Source organism: Poecilia mexicana, unplaced genomic scaffold, assembly GCF_051168715.1.
Source record: "Poecilia mexicana isolate PSO_F unplaced genomic scaffold, ASM5116871v1 scaffold_23, whole genome shotgun sequence".
NCBI lineage: Eukaryota > Metazoa > Chordata > Actinopteri > Cyprinodontiformes > Poeciliidae > Poecilia > Poecilia mexicana.
In genome coordinates this window covers 11,005,919-11,027,823 of record NW_028263392.1, presented here as the reverse complement: position 1 = coordinate 11,027,823, position 21,905 = coordinate 11,005,919, and the positions used below count along the sequence as shown (strand labels likewise).

Sequence of the window (21,905 nt, the reverse complement as noted above, 5' to 3'; positions counted from 1 at the left end):
CCGTACTGTTCTAATTTATGAAACAGTATGTTGTGATAGATTGGGTCAAGTACTTTTTTAAGGCCAATGACAACCTTTGCATTTCTTTGGATCCATGTTAGTTTTTATTTCTCCAATAAATGTAGTCCAGGTGTGGCAGCCCATTTCTATGGAAGCCCATTTCTGCCATGAAAGAAAAAATAAAAGACCAACAGGAAGTCATAATTATGAGATTGAAAGTTATAATTATGACTTCGAAAGTCAAAATTATGACTTCCTGTTGATCTTTTATTTTTTCTTTCATGGCGGAAATGGGATTCCGCCATTCCATGGCGGAATGGCCATGTTTCTGTTCTTATTAAGAACAGGACAGGAGTTTTCGCACTGTTATGACTTTTGCTAATTTTATTTTGAGGCCACAACAGCAAAATGAAGGCTCGAGGCACATGATGAGAACAAAATTTAATTGTAACTGAACTCATGAAAGCAACAAAACAGGCTGGCGGCAATAAAAGAGGATCTTGGACTGAATGAGAAAACCAAAGAACTCCTTTTGACAGGGAGATTGATTCCTGGAATTCTAAAAAAGGTGAGTTAATTAGCAGATGAGAAACAACTGGGTAACGCAGGAAGCTGAGGCACTGGTGGAAGGTGCTGAGTAAATTAGGGAACACAGAAAACAATCACGTCAACCAAACAGGACAGAAATGCAAGTTTGGGAAAAATGAAACTCAAAATACTGCAGATTGTGATAAAAACTGAGATGCACATTGTATTGTGAAACTCTGTCAGATCCAGCAATAAGTATGTTTTCTTTTTTTTTCTCCTTTTTTTTTTTTAAAAGAACAATGTTAGAAAGAAGAATTTTATCCAACGTGATTTCATTCACTTTTAAACTCTAAAGCTTTCGATAAAATTAAAGTCTGAATGTTGTTGCCCTTCCTCTCACTGATGAGTTTCCATCTTAATTATAATGCATCAAGCTGCTGGTGGAACATTACAGCCTCAGCTCCTTTGCGAGCCAAAAAAGATCTTTGCCTATTGATGTAGTTGACACTATCTGGTTCGGTGAGCTGAGATCAAATGGGTCCTCTTTTACCAATATACACCAAGTATTTCTTATTTGAAAAACGAAACTAAATAAGGAGTAGAATATATTTCATCCTAAACAAATAAGAGACAAAAACGAAGCTCATTTAAACCTTAGAAATCAAACTGCAGACAAAAAGCCAAAGAAACGTCTCGGCGCAACGCAGCACTGGCTCTGGCTTCCCACACCAGTAACTAGGCAACATTTCAATATAACAGATATTGTTCAAGCTTTATTGAAGAAGTGACATCTCCGTCTCTGATCAAAAGGTGATTCCAAGCGCCAAGAAGCTGCCTTGCACACCTTCATCGTATTTTTTTTTCTTCAACAATCTTACGGTTCATGTTCACGAAATGATTTTTGCCAGACAGTAAATTTTAACCAATAAATGCAGTGGAAGTGACTCACAGATATGAGTCACGAGCGCTCAGACAAATTACAACAGTCAGGTTGTCAGGCTCTGTACTCCTTACAGCTGCAGCGGGTGATACCCGTATCTTTTATGACGCCGCCTTCCCACTCCCCCCTTCGTTCACTCGGGCTCCTTTTTTTTTTTTTTTTTTTGTCACAGTAGCTTATCGTCTCTCCTCTCCTCTGGCCTGTTCTTATGATTTCTACGTCGAGACGTTATTTTGTTTATACTCCTCATGCCACTGCACAACAAAATTCCACTGGTATGCAAGTGTTTCAACGAATCCACTAAATATAAAAGATCACATCTTATAGCGCTCCAAAAATATACTGGACTTTCATTTTATGTTTTGTGCATAAAGAGTTATTTGCAGTTTAGACCTTTTGCGTATTCCAAGCAGTTTTGTTGGTTTCTCCATATATCATCTGGATGCATTAAAAAAAAAAAAAAGAGCCAGTATGTGAATAGGTGGGTGGGGGGTTGGAGTGAAAGAGAGAGCAGCGGCAGTCAGGATGTAACAGCCTGTACTAACAAGATGAGGCTGGTGCCAGAATGTGTGGGTTTTTAAGTCTCAGTGAGGTTCTGCCTGCCTGTCCTCCAGTCTCTGATGAAGGCTCAGTGCTGGCACGCTGGATGCTTTGACCCCCCACCCCCCACCACCACCACCTCACCCCTGCAACCATTCCTTGGCACAAAATGCTCAGTAGCTAAAATATGGCTCTGGCCCAAAGCATGCAGAAATTAGTACATTAGAAAGGGGATGAGGGAAAATCCTTGTGGAGGGCTAACTGTCCAAATTGCCACTTGCTAAACCCGAAAAAAGATGAGGTGCATTGCAAAAGTATTCATATCCCGTTTAAAATGTACACATTTTAGGTATTTTTAGAATATGTTATGCATACTAAAAGAAAGCTTACACACAACTGTGATATTGTTGTTGAATACCGCGATGACCATCAGTTGCAAAAAGCAATCTTTCATTCCCGTTCCCATCCGTTTCTGTGACTATTACATTTCAAATCAGGTAAAAGTCCATCTAAAAAGGCCGAATACATTAACAGGGTGCAGAATGTAAAATGTATTGCCTTTGGAATATTAGACAAAAACAAAACTTCCCATTAATTTTAACATTCGCCGTGCGCATCCAGTCCGAGTGCGTTTTTGCCGTTTTTCGAAGATCCCTGGGTAAATGTTGCAAAAGTGATAGAGGCATACCTCATACGACTTGTAATTAAAATGGAAACATCCAGTGTTTTTCCAAAGTGTTTGCTCGGATGAGTGGAACACAAAGGCACAGTGCACTTTTCAGATTTCTTTTACAAATATTTTTTTTAAATAATGCATCATTTTCCTTCAGCTTTAGAGCCACGTAGTACTTTCTGTTTCTGTGACATTAAAATATATTGAAATTTGTAGTGTTAACATTACAAAACAATCCCACCTTAAGAGGTATGAACACTTTTGCAAGAGGCTTTTTTTTTTTTTGCTTGCACTGCACCTTCCAAATGAGTTAATTAATTCAACTAAGAGAATCCCACAAAGACTAAAATGTTCCCCATTTCAAACAATAAAATTATGGTTCCCACAGAATGACACTGTTAAAAGAGGTGATAAGAAAGAAGATAGTGGGAGGGGGCAGCCCTCGTGTTCTCCCCTCTCCTGCTTTAGTGGATCTCTTTTGTGGCTGTTACTATTTTTGCACACATCAGGCTCTAGGCCAAGTGATGGTGAGAGCTGTGAACACTGCATGGAGTGAATAAAGATTAAAAAAACAAAAACATAAACAGCAACAGATCTACCTAAAGACCGTCCTGTTATGTGATACTCAAAAAGAAGCGGACGTATTAACGATTAGAATACTAATGATAAAAGGCCGGCGTGTGTATCGTTGGTCTTTATCTGCCTGAGCAGATTATGGGGAGTTCAGAACGGGAGAAAAATGTGGGACGTGATCGCAGAATAACGATAAGGAGGAAAACAAAGTAATGTGGGAGAAATAGAGTAAAAAGATGTACGAATAACTGAATTTTAGCAATGACACCAACGATGGGCGAGCCATTTATTGATATTTAGTCAAACTGCATAATTCTCAAAAGCATTCATATAAACTTTTTACCTTTTTAGATCTTTCCGTAAAATGGATAGAAACATGGCCTTTTTTGTCCAAATTTAGTTTTTATCTCTGAGTCTCCACATGGGAAGGTCTAGGTGAGCAGCATGTTTTTGTTCTAGAAATTCCCTGATTTTTTAAAGATAAGCTTACTTTTGTTTCCTTTCCTTTGAAGAAAGGAATACGACATAGGTGTCCAACTTTTCCCACATTTTCACCCCATTAAACTTCCTCGATAACAATCAAATTAAACACATATTTTAGGGGTGTCAGTTGTGATATTGGCAATTAGACAAAAAAATGTAACCATTATTTCTGTGAGTAAATTTCAGCTGCAGAAATGTACTAATAAGTTCATACTTTCAATATTTCCAAATCTTCGGGGCAAAACTCGAGTAGCAATGATGGGAAGTTCATTGCCATCATTTATTCTTCCCCTCCTCCCCAAGAGTGCACATCATGATGAACGGCATTTTGAAATCCATATGTAATACCTGCAGTAGAGTTGGTCAATTATTAATGTCCAACCAAACATCCCTGTCCCGCCTTTAAAACCCGATGTTTTAAAGGCCATGGCAGTGAGACCGCCGTCTGATAAAAACTGAAGCGTAGCTGTAGATTTTCTCGCCGATGGTGAGACGAGATGAAACACTCCAACTCTTTGATTCGTGCTCGTTAGCAAAGTCGTGCCACTCCCGTCTTACGCAAGGCTCTTCCGACACGCGCTCTCGTTACTGAAAAGGCCAACATGACATGAAGTCTGATCTGGAGGAACATTGTTGCTCAGCGCCAGGCATACTTTTACAGAGATCCCCTTACATCAAAAACAAAAAAGGGGAGACGGTGGGGGAAGAAGAGCAGGACAAAAATAGATGGCAGTAAGAAGCACAGAAATAGCTCAAATGATAGCTCACAGATAAACAACAAAAAAAGGATATAACAGTGTGAAATGACAAAAATATCACAGAATCAAAATCAGATGTGTTGTTGGCCTGTTCGAGTTGCATTGTTGGGGATTTAGACAAGAAGACAATGAAGCCTGAGAGGAGATGACAAACATCCTGCTGCCCTTTAAATCTTTTAAGGAAATCCACATACCCCCACCCCCCCCTGCCTCCGCAACGCACGTGGCGATATGCACGCGCGCTCACCGTAATTTATCTCGACAAAAAGACAACATGAAGCATAAATATCCGAGGCGTGCTGACAACGTAGCCACTTACAACATCACACCTACAACAGGTGAGGCGTCACCAGTCACGCGTCCATTCAGTGTTCCACAGTTCCGCTTACAAAAAAAAAAAAAAAAAAAAAAACCTGCAGTTAAATATCCTGGCTCCTATTCCATGTACCCACAGCCACGCCCTCACGTGCGTCAGCGAGTCAACCTTTGCTGGCAGCTGACGTGACGACAGCGAGTGACACAGAGGTGACACACACTGCGTGGGGGGTTAGATGGCTCAACGACAGTCTTGTGTGCAGAACATTCTGTATGCTGTTCATTTGTTCCGCCTCTCCCCCCCCCACAAGTTGGATTTAAAAATCCACCTAGAGGTTCAGCTGTGTCATAGGTGAACGGAAACTAGGTGGCGATAAGGAAAAGCTTTATGAAGTCTGGATGCCCATCTGGAGTTAAGTGGTGGCAAAGCAAAATATCCTCTGAGCTCAAAGTGAAAATGACACGGTACGGGTAAGGGTTCAATAAGATGAACTGTCTACGCTTAAGTAGATATAAGTATATATGTATTTTTAAAAACTAGTCTTAAATATTCCACTCTGAAGTACACCTACATAAAGTGCTGGACCTTTTTGGAGGCCCCCGGGTCTTTGGAACAGAAACTGGCCCTTAGCATCACAGATACCCTTCCATGCTTAACTGCAGGCATCAGAATGTTTTCCACTGATGGTCCATTGTTTTTACACCATGTTTGTTATCAAAATGCCCAATCTTAATCTTATTTTGTTAAAATTCCAACTTTGTCCTGACAGTATAATATCAGACAGATCATTCTTGGGGTAAAAAAAATAAAAATAAAAATCAAATCAGAGCATTACTGCTGTCAGTCAAACTAATGTATGTGCTGCTCACACCCTTTGTGAAATTTCCAGTCTAGGTCTTCGGTTTTCCCCAAAACTCCCTACTTGTGATTCTTGAACAGAAAACATACTTTCTGTCACTCAGGTCATGTGCTGGGAATGAAACGAGAATCTAAAGGTTGTCTTAGAGATTTGCAGAAACTAATGAAGCAAATGAAGTGAAAAACAGTTTGAGTGTCAATAAATGTGTCAGGTATTTGACGAAAATAAGTCTTATAATGGAAAGATTATAGCCTGTGATTATTTTTGAAGTTTCTGAATTTTTCAGTGTGAAGAATTCAAACTAGATTCATTTCAAAATTTTCCATACTGAAGAATTTTTTTAAAAATGCCTGAAAAAAAATTTAAGCATCAATGGCAGAATACCTAACAAATTAAAGATTTTTATGTCAGTTTAAGATAAATATGCGTGATATTTTCAAGTACCAGGTTGGTTTGACAAAGACATGCTAAACAACCCAATTTTAAAAGGTAAGAAAAAACAAATGTTGGATGGAAATAGTAACGGTTTTAATTCCATTTTAGTTCTACTTCCCGTTACGGAAGAATTCCAGGAGAGCTATAAATATGCAGCAGATTACATAAAGACAAAAATAAATCGAAGCTAGCAGCAACCACATCCTGCCAGTTTACCAAACTCAAATGATTAACTGTGATCACTCCCCGTCAACACACATGTACATGTTATAAAATTAAACCTGGAGTATATATTTCTGAGCCTGTGTGCATAATCTTGGAGTAAATTCAGTTTTAGTTTTGAAAATGTTTACGTTTTTAGTTGAATAATCATTCTATCCTATAAAAAGAAATTCAAATCGATTATCAAAAGCCCAAAACTAATAAGGTGTAGATGCAGTGCATTAAACTATTGAATAGATATGCAAGTGTTGAGGAATAACAATGTAGTTAGGTAATCACAATATCCTGATTAAAAGTGTTTTGGAAGATGCTCATGTGGAAAATGAAACCCTGAAAACTTCTAATTCCATCTCTGTAGTGGGCAACTTTCATGAAACACCCAAAGGTTTGACATGTCTAGAAGGAACAAAATAGAAAAACAACAAGAATATGTACTTTGTTTAAAAAGCAAAAGGCGTAGTTAAGATGGAAAGTACTTCTGTAATAAATAGCTTTCCTACCTTGCCTATATGAGGATTAGGATTAAATCCGCACAGATTGCACACGTTCTTCTTGCACTCGGTGCACACACTGTAGTTGGGGGCGTCTGATGATCCAACGTTGAGCTCCAAGTTACAGAGAGGGCAGTTTCCCTTGGCAACTGAAGTTTCAGACTGAGCAGACTCAGCCGCTGTGGACTTCTCTTCCTGCTCTGTGGCTGCGCGCCTGGGGGGCTCTCTGGACCAGGCAGGCGGGGTGTCCGGAGCAGAGTCGGAGTCTGGTGGAGATCCGGGTGCAGAGAAAGGAGAGTCAGGAGGAGAACCTGGTCCGGAGTCGGGTGACCCAGGCGGAGACTCAGGTGCTTTGGTTTCCTCTCCAGAGACAAGAGTGGTGGCTGAGCTCAGAAGCGATGAGCCGAAGCTGAACATTTGAGATGCAGCGGCAGGAGGTTTCGCTGACTCCGTCAGCCCTCCCAGACCCCCAAACAGCTTTCCAGCCACGGATTCTTCTTGTTTTGGCGCAGCCTGTGTGGGAGGCTTCGATGACTCCATCAGCCCACCAAATCCACTGAATAGTTTCCCCGTAACCGACTCCGACGCTTGCGCGGCCACTGCGGGGGGTTTAGCCGAATCCGTTAGCCCTCCTAAGCTGATGCCGCCCAAACCCCCAAAGAAACTCGATTCTTGTTTGGCTTTAGCTGGGGACTGCTGAGGGCTGGACCTCTGCTGAATGGGACGCCCCGTTTTGGGGTCAATCTTGGGCGACCCTGCCAATGAGGAGCCTGGAGAAAGGGGTCCAGGAGATGAGGAACATGGGGATTTCTGCCTTGGTGTCGTTGGCGGTGTCAGCCCTTGGTCGGAGGTGCTCTGCTGTTTTATCAGCAGCTTTCCGGGCTTGCCGCCTCGCTGAGGCGAGGGTGGGCCAGAGCCTTGCATGGGCTTTGACATGCCAGGAGGATCCATGCCTCCCATTGCTCGCTGCATCTGACAGTTCAGGCAAAGCCACTCTTTACCCTGCAAATGAAAGGAAGACAAGTCAGATGTTGTGGTTTTTGTGACCTTTGTTCATTAGTAGCTTGACAAGACAATGGGCAGGAAGAGAGAAAAACCAATTGCACAGAATCAGGAATCAAAACCTGGGACAGCTGCATCGAGCACCATAACCCTCATATACAGAAGGCCTGGTGTACAACATGTAACCATGACGAGTTAGATATAATTGAATCACATTTTTAAAAACTGCTGTGAGAGGAAGTGGTGTGTTCATGCTTACACAGTGCCTTGCAAACCTATTCATATATCTTTTCTAAAGAACAGCTTCTCAGCTATCGACCCTGCTGCAGTTTGGAGGAGCTTGATCAACATCGCTACCTATAGGGACCCATCACTACACGCTGTGACAATCTCGCTCCACGATGGGCTGAAGACCTTGACAGCTTCTTCTGCAAGTTTTAAATCCAATCATTGGCACCTCTAACCCACTTACCCGCAACCCACTCTCACACAAAAAACGATTACATGGACCCTTATACCAACAACTCCACAACTCGCTCCGCTCCCCCATGACTTCCTGCCTGCACTGAGAAAGGTGTAAACAGGTTTTTTCGGCGTTACAAGACCAGTAAAGCTTTCCTGATTCTGCCTGAAAGCCGGTGCTGACCAACTCGCCCGCATCCTCAGATTTAACAAGTCTTTGGAGCTGTGTGAGGTTCCCTCCATCGTCATCCCGGTCCCCAAGAAACGAACCACAACATAACTTAAATGTCTACAGGCTTGTCACACTGATGTTTGTGGTCATAAAATTCCTTGAACAACAGGTTTCGAAGGTCAGCCAGAAAGTTACCACTTGTGGTCCCAAAAACTAATTTTAGGATACGAGGTGATGGCTCATTTGAACTCGTAACGTCTATAAATTGTGGAATTCCCTAATATTCTCCTTACCCTGATTAATCTCAATTGAAGATATATTTTTAAGCAGCCATTTAGATAGTCAGTTATAAACTCCCAATTACTATGTTTACTGACTTTTAGATTTTTATTGCTTTCCATCTGTTTTGTCTATTTTTCTGTGTTTCGTTTTCACTCTAAATCTTTATGTGACATTCCATCCGGTGAAAAGTGCTTTATAAATACAGCTCACTTATGAAATCGGTGTTTCCAATTATGCTTGATTCCGTTGCTGGGTAACCGATTTCCATCTTGAAAAAACAATCCAAAATTCGCAACAGTTCCATAATTAATCAGAACAGCAAGCAGTTGGTTGCGTTCTAGTAAATATTAGCACTAAAGTGGTTGGCTTTCATAGTGTCTACCGTTACAGAACCAAACACCTGTCTCGGAAAAAGAAAAAAGAATGGAGGCCAGAGCCTTTTGTTTAGTGTTTGGCCATCTCTTTTGGTTTCCACAGCGTGCCAAGCACAGTGTTGAAAGAGCCAGCTGTTGACGGTTTGATCACCATCTAGAAAAACAACAATGTGTGCATACCCATTTGCTACTCGTATGTTGGTGTGTTTGACATCTTAAAAGGCAAAAAAAAAAGAAAAGAAAGAAAAGAATGTCCTTGTTGATCCACACAGAAGAATGTCTTAAAGAATGGTTCCACAAAAGCAGGTTTAACTCCTGACCAACCAGCATTTACAGTTCATGTGTGAGTGAATGTCGTCACTCGCTGGCAGAGTTCCTTCCTGTGGCCATGATATGAGTCACCTTGATCAACATTCCCCAAGTCCATATGGCCACTCTGCTTCCCAGATCATGTGTGTTGCTCTTGTAAGCGACATGTCCTCTTTTGGATCAGGGAGGACCGACATACTGGACTCTGCTGTAGCTTCAAATTGAGCATCATAACCAGTTTTTATTTGAATGATCCGTTTGTACAATTTGCAACATTTATTAGATATGCACTAGTCTGGCTGTTTTTTTTTTCTTTCTTGCTCTTACTGAATTCAAGGTCTGACTGAATCTGATTTTTTTTCTCCCCCTCTAACACTTAAAACAAAATAAAGAAAAAAAAAAAATATGTCACTAGTTCCACAACTGAGATTTCAATTTTGAAATAAAACATAAATTAAAGATTATTGCCCTTCATGTGTAAAAAATAATTCTAACCTTTCAGAAAACTCAAAAGAGCCGAACTACACACACTTTCAGGTGTTTTAACATTTGAAGCAGAGATAATTAAGAAAAAGTATTCAAATTCCAGTTCCTGGTCAGTGTTTTTCTTGTGTGTGTGTGTGTGTGTGTGTATCCTTAATACATTTTTAAAATCTTTTTCTTTTTACATAATTTCTAACTAGGTATTTTCTAACAATGATGACTATAATAAAAAATGACTGCAGATATGTGTACATATTGTTCCTTTATATTCATTATCTTTCCTCAAAGTTTTGTTTGAGTTCGCTCAATATTGGCAAATAAATATGATTCATAAACTGATAAACTTGAATCAAACTGATACATTTTGCACATTTTGGGGGTCTTATTCTTGCCGTTTAGCATGTAATGCAAACAGCAATGCCAGTGCATGATTAATGGTTTTTGTTTTTTCAACAAGAAATGCCAGAATAAAATCATTGTCTTTTCTACATGCATGGCATCGCTCACACCTGTGTATAATCCATTATGAAATCTGTGGCGGTATTATCTGTGACCTTTTGAGAATTGGAAAGCTCCCGGCAGTACATGTAGACAACAATCACAAAGTTATCTCACTTTAGCTCATCGGCCAGGACATGATTAACCATTTGAATTATTTATTTATCTATTTTTTAATTTTAAGAAAAATACAACTACAGTAAAAGAAAGAAAAGCTGTCAGGGTCTTACCGCCGAGTCTGGTGGGCTGAAGCCACACAGGCTGCAGACCTGGTTCTTGCACTCAGTGCAGGTGTTGTAATTAGGTGGCTCCTTAGATCCGGTGTTGAGCTGGGTGGTTTTACACAGCGGACAGAGTCCATCTGCAGGCTTTCCAGCTGCCTGCTGCCTGGGGGCCACTGAACCCTTTGCTGGCATGGGGCCCGGCTGCCCTTGAGCTTTTGGTCCAGGTTTTCCAGGTCCTTGTTGTGGTGGGCCACCTTGCCCTTGCCCTTGACCTTGTCTGGGGGCCTGACCAGGTGGTCCTTGATCTGATTTGGCCCCCTGACTTTGCCTTGGTCCTGGGCCAGGAGGACCTTGACCAGATTTCGGCCCCTGACCAGGTGGTCCTTGTCCTGGAGGACCTGATTTTGGTCCCTGACCGGGTGCACCTTGACCTTGCCTCGGCCCCTGACCAGGTGGGCCTTGCCCTGGAGGACCTGATTTTGGTCCCTGACCGGGTGCACCTTGACCTTGCCTCGGCCCCTGACCAGGTGGGCCTTGACCTGGAGGACCTGATTTCGGTCCCTGACCGGGTGCACCCTGACCTTGCCTCGGTGCCTGTCCAGGGGGGCCTTGACCTGGCTTTGGGGGTCCTGCCTGCTGTGGTCCCTTTGGTCCCTGACCCTGCTGGGGGCCCTTCCCCAGTGGCTTCCCCCCCTGCTTGTTTTCCACTTTTGCCGTCGCATCGCCCTCCTCCTCGTCCCCGAACAGTCCAAACTTGGGAATGTTGACGGCGTCGCCCATAGATGAGATGGAGGACGTCATTGACGACACGGCGCTGAGGGGATTGGCCCCGCTGAGGAAGCTGGAGCCAAACATGCCGGACGATTTAGTCTCCGGGCCTTTTGGCTCCTGCCGGAATCTGGATTCAAAGAGGCTTAAGGACGAGGGGCTGCGGCCTGGTGTGGGCCTGCCAGGCGGACCCTGGTTGAAGGCGTCTACGGTTCGACTCTTACTTAGACCTGCAGGGCCCCTGGAGGCTCCTACCTGCTGGTGAGCATCAGATTCTGAAGGTCTGAAAAAAAAAAACAGAAACAAAGCAATCCTTGTTATATTTACAAGTAAAAGAACCCAATAAAAGAAATGCAAGCAACACAAAACTAAAACAGGTTGATAGTGCTGCTGGTTAAATTTTATATCCGACTTTACAACATTTAACATTTAAACTTCATTAAAAGGAACAGCAATTTGCTAGCCATGTCTGTTTCTGCTGACTCATTCACACTCGCCATGACAACAAGTCCCATCCTCTAAAACTACACCAAACATTAAACCAACAAACAGAAAATACAACAATTTCTTATTTGATTATCAGAGACATGACCTTTTGTACAGCGCCTTGCAGAAGTATCCAAAGCCCTTGAATTTTATTTTATTTTTTTTACATTTAGTCTTGTTCCAACCTCCAACTTTAAGCTCACTAGGATTCACAACACAAAGTAGTGCAATAAAATGAAAAGGGTTAATCATTAAAACATTCAAAGGAAAAAAAACAAAAAAACAACAGATTTACAAATATAAATCCACTTTTTCTCGTACGACCTCGAAAAGGTTGTAGAGAACAAACAGCTGACGGAAACACAAATACTGGCGAACGACACGGAGTGTGGACAGTAGACAGAGACTGAGAAGCGGTTGGTTGTAGCCTGAATGTTAGGACAAAGCGACGGGGCCCGTAAACCCAACCTGAACACAGAATGCAGCGCATGCCAAGTGGAAGTGGAACTTTAGAGAAGTGCATCAGTGGAAGCTAATGGACCAATTGGCTGCCACTGATTAAAGCATGACGGTGCATGTTTATGACACACACTTGCATTGGTTGCTGCTGCAGAGAAGATCCTTGGATGCTGTGGTGTAATTAAATAATGTTCTCTGGCAGTAAAAGTTTAATGTTGCAATGAATATAATATCTGATTGTTTTCATAGCACGCCTGAGTAATATGGTACTGTAAAGGGTAGCAGCCGAACAATGGAGGGCTGGTCAGAATGGTGAGTGAACTTTGGGCGTGTTCAGGGTCCCTCCTAGCGTGGGGGCTCCGAGAGTCTACTGACCGAATGAATGACCAGTTGCAGGTTATCTACACAGATCATTATCCTTAGGCCAAGTTTAATACTTGCACACATTCAACGTCCCTGGAACATTCAATTCAACATGAAACACTTAAATTCAGTGAAATACTTAGGAAATATATTAATCATACTAATAGTTTAATTAAATATCCATTGAATATACATTTAATATGCAACCCTGCACAGATAACCATAGTGTCGGGATTTCTTATATTATATGGAGATCATGAATTAAAACAGTATTTAAAGGCTTTGTTAAGTATAACAGTACACTGGTTACTATGCAAGTAGTAAATTACTAAGTAAAGAACACTGTACAATCTACCGAGTGAACGAAAAGGAACACTGAATTTTGAGAGAATTACCCAGAAATGTTTTTAATTTGATGACTATGACGTGTCTGTGTAATGACTATAAGAAGATGGTCTGTGGGTAAATTAAGTTCATCTTGTTCCAAAATGTAAGACTCGTTTAATACTTCAGCTTTGTCCAGTTTTTGAAAATATGTATAAGAAGACTATCTGGATGCGAGTCAGAGCGACTGTCGTTTGCCAACTTAATTTAAAATGTTTGCTAGACGCACACAGGCACTTAATGAAAATCAACGAATCAGGAAGCTTTTACTTGCAGGTTGTCTTGAGAATCATTGCACAGAATTAAAATGTACTTTGTGTAACATTACCATGACAAGTAGTCCTTTTCACAAATACACACAAGTGTGCGCAGGCTTAGGAGCAACGTAGATCATTAACTCAAATGGTCTACACTTAACAGATTATGTTCACCACTGATTAAATAAGATGAATTTTCTTCACAAGACTTGAGTCTGGATTGCCATGAGACCTTTAAAGTGCAAGTCTAAGCCAAGTCTGAAATCATATGTAAGACAAACATGTTACTAAGTGTTTTATTTTTCAGTCAAGAAATGTATTTTGGCAAAAAAAAAAAAAAAAAAAAAGAGGCAACTTTACTAATTACCAATTCTTAAAAATAATTCAAATCAATTGCCTTATGCCTAATTTGATGTAATCAGATGTATTTCTATGTTTGGCATGTAGATGCAGCATTATTCATATCACCTCCTACCCCTCACTTTAGGGTTCAGAAGGCAAAAGTACAAAACAGCAGAATTACAAAATAATAATAATAACAGACAAAAATGGACAATATAAATGGGCTCAAATGTTATGTGGTGGCCCCGCAATGAAATTCTGCTTGGGGCCTCATAAAACCTTGGGCAGGCTCTGTCGACAAAACAATATTTGGCGTAAAAAGCGCCGCAGTGAGTATTTTCAGCACCACGGACAGCGCCAAGCCTGTTTCCTACTCGGCACGAGATGTAGCAGAGATTCAGTACGAATGAAAAAACCAAGACAGAATTCGTTTGGGGAAACACAATCAAAATAAAAATAAGTTAATGTCCCTGTTCTATTTATAGTCATATTAATATTGATGCACCCCTCCCCCCAATCTCTAGCTCGGATATAAATAACATTCCCCCCCGCCCCCCAGTTGGAGACAGTTAGCACAGAGGCCCATTACTTCATCCCATTGTAAATACCACTAACAAAATTTTGCAGGGTCTTGTTTTTTTATGGCTGTATATATATGTAGTTAATTGTTAAGATGTTCAAAATGCAAATGAAGAAGAAGAAGAAGAAAACATTAGGCACGACAAATTTCCTTACCCAGCAGGCATTTCGACCATTTCTCACAAATAGGCTACTGGAGGTGTGTCTCCTCACTGATTTCACACAGAACGACCGATCGAATCGGACCATTCTGGTGACTCGAGTGTTTTCGTTTACACCGCCACGAGCTGCAACTTTGCCCACTTTACAGCCAATTTTGTGGATTCAGCCATTAAAAAAACCAAAAACATTTTAATCGGAGACTCCCATCACTCCTCCTCACAATGAACTCTAGGAACAAACTGGGGTTTCTTGCGCGATTTGCGGCATTGAAATGGGTGTAAATGGGACTCTCCGCCTCCTTATTGCATATTTCTTAACCACACACACACACACACACACACACACACACACACACACAGAGAGAGACAGAGAGAGAGAGAGAGAGATTCGCTCAGGCCTCTCGCACACAAAACGCTTGGTCCGTTTAGATATTTGGAGTGCATTGAATGATGCCGTTTGAAATCCCTGCCTTCGTGCAGCTGCCGGAGCTCCAGGTTGCCTGCCCTGCGCCCTTGACATCGCCGCGGCCAGTTGCCTCCTCTCGTCCTCGCTTAGTTCGCTCAGGTTGACCGGAGTGCCATCGGAGATCCGGACGAAGCCGCCCTTTCCGTCAGGTGCCAGCCCCTCCGGCAGACCAGACGGCGGCCCTTCGCCTCCTTCCAGGCTCGCTTCGTTCCCCATGATCGACCCCTCCCGTTCCCCCCAGTTCTCAGATCAATCCGACACCCGTCTTTTTTTTTTTTTTTTTATTAATTAATTATCTTCGAAAACGGTGATCCTTCGAGTACCGAAGCATGACGGATTGTTTAGATTTCTGCAGTTATTTCCCTGTCCAGTCGCGCTTCTCCATTTCCTACGTTTCTCGTTGTTTTTCTGTAGCTCGCATCTCTCCAGCTTCAAACCACAGTTGCCACAGTTTTCCGTGAGGGGGGTCTTCGTTTTACTACTGCTCGTAACAAATGAGCGACTTCCGGAACACGATTACAAAATAAAATACTTATTTTATTTTATTTTCCCCTAGCATTGTTTTCGTCATTATCGTTAATAAATTCACACCAGCCTTGACCAACAAAAATTTGAACTTTTCAATCCAAGTGCTTTGAAATAAAAAATCCTACATTTTATTGCCTGAAATTTACAGTAATATTTAACTTTCATGTTTTATTTTAAATCCTAATTTTATTACATACCGTTTTAACTTCAGTTTTCTAATATTACCAACACAAAATATTATTAATTAATTAATTATTATTATCATTTGACAAACGAGGTGTCACATAAATTATAGGTAAGATTTTTTTTTTTGCAGTGCTTTTATATTTATCCACAGTGGAAATGTATTTTATTAAACATTACGTGCTTTAAGTTGAAAAAAAAAAACAACTTCCGCTCTTCTCTGAAGAACTTCGGTCAACTTAACGCAGGTTCTCCAAACGTATCCTGACCAACCACGCATGCTCCACCTCGCAAGTGATCCTAAGACATCAGCGAAGGAAAATGTGCTTAAAGGCGACCATCACTGCTACATTTAGGTTGACTGTGAAATCCAGAGAGAGAATTAAAACAAACAAACAAAAAGTCACAATCCTCAAAATACAAAATCTGTGTCATGTTCAGTCGGCAGAGAGCAAATGCAAATATTAGTTTGGGGTCAAGAAACCAGGGCCTCTGGGAGAGCCTAAGATGATCATAGTTGTGTGATTGCACATTACAAAAGAAAAAAGAAAAACAACAATGTCAGGCATCATGATTTCAAAACATGCAAATCTAATTTTAGTGGAGTATGCCATCATGAAATATTCAGAAACACAGATAAGACATCTGCAAAGGCCTATAGATGACTCATAGGTTGAATAATCCATTTTCAGTACCCAGCTATCATCTCCATAGCCTTTCTGTTAGATAAATAAATATGCTGCTTTATATTGGCAGAAATCTGTGAGGAAATCGGTTTTCACTCATTGACACGCAACAATGGTCTCTTTATCTCCTCTTCTCTCTTTCATGAAGATGTGATAGCTCGGGTTTTGTGAAGGAGCGCCGCAAAGGATCAACCGGTCTCAAAATAGGCTCCAGAACATCCCATCTTCAAAAAGACAACCCAGTTTAGACGCCGATGTGAACTCGTAACCAGTCATCATCCCGCGTGGCACAAATCAGACCTACAGCATATTTATTTAGGTCTACTGCTGTGGGAATATGCACAAGCAGGAAGCAGACACAGCATCGAGGATATTAAAACCTGTCGGCTGTGCTCTACATCAACAGGAAGTGCAGCAATACGACAGCAAGTGCTCATTTGCTGTGTTGCTCCGTAGGAGCTGTTGGGCAGATGTGTCCTCATTGGAACAAACTCACAGTACCCCCCCCCCATCCCACCCCCCCAAGGCACCTGGACAGGAAGCTCCGGAGTACGAGCGTGTGACAGTATAGATCATTTGAACTCAATTTTAGATGCGATGACAGGAACCAAAAGTGTGATGCCGGATATCTCGCAATCACTGCATCGTATCTCTAGCTTGTAATAACCACGGCGTCCTTGTGAATTATTTTGTTGTGGCGCTTCTGATGCAGCGCCGGAGGTCGTTCGGAGACTGACTGTGTATTTAGATCACAACCAGGCCCTGAAAATAGGTAGCCATGTTTTTTGTCTTTTCAGATCCAAGGGAATGTTATTTAACTCTACCAATCTGTATCCATATGCAATTATATGTTCTCCGACTTCAGTTCTTGGGCTATTCTACAAATTGCCATAACACGGGATAGATAGATAGATATAATGATGACCATAACATTTTTAAGCTTTCCAGAATCCTTAATACTTTTATTTCATTCTTTTGCCATTTTCTTTTTTTTTTTTTTTTTATCAATTAAAATTTTCTCATCCCACCTCCATCTCCTTGACCTTCCCATGCAAAGGCATGACTCATTTTTTTTTTTTTTACAGTCATCTCCTTTGTATTTTTCCTTCTATACTCCACAGTGTATCTGCATGTGTAGGCACGCATTTTCGTGACGGTCTTCAGTGATAAATGATGGTAGCGTAATGATCTCTCTTTTTTTTTTTGCCTACTTGCTGGGAAGAGCGTTTTCTAATATTCTGTTCTGTGAGGGCGGACAAGCAGCCTATGTATGGATGCTCTTCTTGTGTGCAAGTGTAGGAACAACCAGTACGCCCCCACGTTCACACGACACAGATATTCACTCATAAAAAGCAAGAACCCCCTTCCAAAGACAAAACATAAATAGAAGTGTGTTCAAACAGAGCAATGCGATTACTGCAAGTTCAGAGTTATGCAACATTCTCATGTAAAGCTAAATATATATATATATAGATATATTTTTACCTAAATGAGTGTTATGGTTAGACTGCTATTTTCTTTGCATTAAAATAACGTTTTTCAATAGAATGTTGAAAAAGTCTTTACCTTTATCAGCTCATCACATGTAGTCAGGTTTTACTGAGAGTACTGTATTCATGTCACATGAACTTGTTCCACATTACGACTACAAGCTGCAATGTATTGTAGTGGTGCATAGTTGTGAAATTATTACCTTTAACTCAAATATTACTGAGAATCGAGAGATTTCAGGAGTCACCAAGCTAAAGCAAAGTTTTCAGAAAGCCACGTAGGAGGTAATGGATGAATCTCAGGAGGAGGACTGACTTCTTTAAGAGGCCATTAGCAAAACAAGGGACAGGTGAGACTAATCAACAGAAGCAGAGCAGCTGGGGCAGGGTCTGAACACAAGAGCCGAGGGGAAAAATCACTGGTTACTACATAAAAGAAGACGGAGTGTTCCAACACAAGAACTCGATCAAAAACCTCAAGAGTAATACGGAAACTTAACCGATATTTTATGTCCTAATTATGTGTTCTGAAGCGTTGAAGCTTAAATTAGGGGTGGGCGGAAAGGGTTCATTTCTTGAAGGTTTTCAAAGTAGTGACATCTTGTGGCCAAAAGTATTAAAAGCAGCTTCAAGGCTCAATTTAAAATCAGCTGGTAAATCATGATTGTCCGCTCTACAGGCTCGGATTGTTGTCTTCTGTATAGTTTTGATATTGGGGTGTCATTGTAGTGCTTTGTACGAGTGAAGACAAAGCATGTTGCTCGATCATTTTTGATGAGTGCTTGATGTTAATTGATTATAACACATGAAGACAAAGACTAATGCTGGGAGGATGTGGTTGTGAGGGACTTGATTCCATATTCTTATGCAGTAAACTGACCAATGGAAAGGTATGTTGTAGCAAGGCTTCATATTCTAACTTTGATGTTTTGACACGGTTGGAGATGTGATTATGCACTGGGAGGTCGACACACTTCTACAAAAAAAAAAAAAAGTCACTGACATCTGCGCTGGGCGAGGGTTATAAATCATTTATGTAAATCATCAAAAAGACTGGTTTGGAGAAGTTTTCCTCAAATGTACAAAGCTACATTTTGTATTTACTTATACCTTTTTCTGATATTGAAATCTTTTGTGTGGCCAAAGTCTTAAAGAAGCTACAGAAAAGCTAATAAAGGGGCCAAATACATGTTCAAAATTATATTAGCATAGTTAGAAAGCAATTTAGATATGATTCTAGTAGCACTTTTTGGGAGGTTAAATTACTCATTCCTATATCTATTTGATGATGTACGTCTATGTCAAGTTCAGCGAAAATACATCTTGAAACTTGACATGTTAAGGAATACATGATCGACTTCTGAATAGTGTATTATGATGAGCCATATTCCTGGATTCTCCAGTGTTTTTGTGTGCTTGAGGAGCTCACTGATGTAACTTGAGTCTGGTAACCAGATAACACAGACTGGGCCCATTAAATATGAATACTCATTTAGAGCATGAGGCAAGAGACTAACAAAAGCAGGCTCTTGTTTTTTTGTTGTTTTTTTTTCTCTAGAAAATGGGCCAAATAAAAGTAGAAAACTAACCAAGCTTCAAAAACACACCTCAACAGACCCTTTACTGGTACTCTGGAGAATCCACCTGCAGGTGCTACAAGAGTCATTTGCCCCTCGTGATATGGTTGTCTAAACAATCTTCTTGACTCTTCCCCTGAGAGCTTTAGCATCCTAATCCAGCCCTCTTTCCAATTCAACAAAAAAAAAAAAAAAGAGAAAGTCGCATACCTGCTGTGTGGAGTGTGTCCATGTTTGTATCCTTTAATTCAAAGAGTGATAACGAAGGGAGGCAGATCCCAGGCGACAATATTCTTGCAAGTGATGTTTAATTTCTCTTACATTAGGGCTGAGCCTCACTTATCCTTATTAGCATCCCGGCTAATGTCGTCCAAAGGGGAAGTTTCCTTCTGTCTGTTGAGTCACTGGGGATAAAGAGTTCTTTTAAAGTCACTGAGGTTCCTCTCGCTTCCCTCACTTTGCCTCGCTATCCGCATATGCTCTCGGTAGATGTACCTGGGTGCACCTGCTGCGAGCACACACACACACACACACACACACTTAGTCACCCACACACACACACACACACACACTTAGTCCAATGAGGGTGCACCCATGCGCAGACTTAAAACCGCCTCTCTAATCCTCTTTTCTTCTGAGAGATAGGCCAATCAGTCACTTTGCTTTGCCCTGTAAGCTGTTTTCACACAGTGCAATGTGCGAGTTGTCCAGCCTGAGCTCGCAGTCACAGAAAAGGGTCAGACTGAGAATCAAATGGCAAAACAAAGGAGAGAAATTCTGGCAGAGACTAAAATTCTTCTCGGGCGACCAGAGCAAACATTGCACCACCATCTGTTGATCCCACTGAAAGCAGCAAAAACAACAGAAACAAAAAGCAGAAGCTAATGGCATGTGGTAGTCACACAGCTGTAGAGAGAACATTAACACTTTGCATGTTTAAAGTGGGACAAACATCTTTTTTTTTCTTTTCTTTTTCTGTGCAAGAGCAGCCGGTTTCTTGCCACAAAACAAACTGCGTGAATAACATTCCTCGCTCCCCCGAGGACGCACAGACACATCTGATTGCGACTCTCCAAACAGTGAAGGACTTACATAAGTCCCTTTGTTTCAAACAAGCTCAAAGCTGCAGAAGCGCAGAGAAACGGCACCGAGCCGCTGGAAGGCTCGAGATGAGACGTTCATGGCCGAAGATGAAAACTCACAACGAAAGCACAAAACACACTTAAATATTTAACCCGAGTCGTCACTCAGACGCTGAGATGCTTTTCTGCGTTTGCGAGCTAGTGTGTGCAGGAATTATTTAAAGACAACGTTATGATTCTCAGCTGAAGGACAAGGGGAAGGGTACTTTGTGGTGTAGAAGGACTCTTAATAGGATTTGCTGGTTGTTGTCTGGAGGCCAAATCTCCAAAGCCAAGAGTGCAGCTTTGTGATTGATGTAGCAACAGGACGGGCTGCTTGGTGCATACATTTAAAGCGGCTATGGTGACGAGGCAACACCTGGCACTATTCAATAATCACAGTATTTCCTTGGTGCCTAGTTTGTACTGAAGTGCATGCTTGTCCTTTGTGCACCTCCTTTCACTGACTCAGTGTTGTCAGTCAGAAAAAGGAAAATCTGTGAATTTACCATTAATTTGTGTGTTTTGCTCTAAGGAGATGCCAAAGAAAATAAGATTCTCTGGGGCCAGTAGAGAAAGCAGTCTTTTCCAGAATAGGAACATGTTTTCAAATGCAAAATAAAACAAAAATCACCTTAAGGATAAATGAGTACAACTTCTTCCTCTCAGAGGAAAACGTGAAAATAAAAAAGGCGCAATAACCTGGTTGCCTAACTGTAGGCACGCTGAAACTAACGCTTTGCTAAAAGCTAATTTAATGTTTTAATTCTTAACTTGCCCCCTGCCACCTGTTACAGAGAACCTGCTTAACTTGGAATAAAGCTCAGTATCATTCAAAAGGATATTTAACAGAGAGGTTCTCAAAGATCAATAAGAGCTCATTGTTGTAAAGTAACAGTCAGGAGAAGGGTACAAAAATGTTTCCAGAGCATTCCATATGTACCTTGGCAAAGTGTGGAAAGTTATCGGTAACTGAATTTCAACAAGTACAATAGTATAAGTGCACAAAAGACAAATATTACATTACCTCTTTCATGCATGAATTATGATTCTTCGTGTCAGGATTTTTTTTTTCCCAATTTTTTTTATTTTCTTAAGGTAGGAAAAATTTTTGTAAAAAATATATTTTCTTTATTTTTTTTTTTGAGACAATCAATTGTAATTTTCTCCAAACACAAAGTTGTTATTTGAAAAATACATCAGTAGTATTGTTCTTTAGGGGCTATCTGATGTCACAATATATTTTTTTTACCTGCAAGAGTCGTCTACAATAGAAGGAGGGACAGGGTCGGTTGGCGTGTTTTTTGTTGTCTGTCGGCCATATTGGATTTAACAAAACTAATTTCTTGCATTTGCAGCTGATGGCCAGTAGTTGATAGTGTATTTTTATGATGCATTTAGTGTCCACTTCTGTGTGCATTTATAACATAA

General features: G+C 41.0%; 1 protein-coding gene across 1 annotated transcript in view; it reads right to left on the bottom strand.

Annotated features, from left to right (window-relative positions):
* pcloa (piccolo presynaptic cytomatrix protein a) overlaps positions 1 to 15,559 on the bottom strand; it is a 52,276-nt gene extending 36,717 nt beyond the window's left edge. The window contains exons 1-3 of the mRNA XM_014982405.2: positions 14,894 to 15,559; positions 10,631 to 11,675; positions 6,828 to 7,820 (exon numbers count right to left, since the gene is read on the bottom strand). Coding sequence (XP_014837891.2) covers positions 6,828 to 7,820; positions 10,631 to 11,675; positions 14,894 to 15,105 — 2,250 coding nt within the window. The 5' untranslated portion in view covers positions 15,106 to 15,559. The remainder of the gene's footprint in view (positions 1 to 6,827; positions 7,821 to 10,630; positions 11,676 to 14,893) is intronic.
* Positions 15,560 to 21,905: the final 6,346 nt, after the last annotated feature.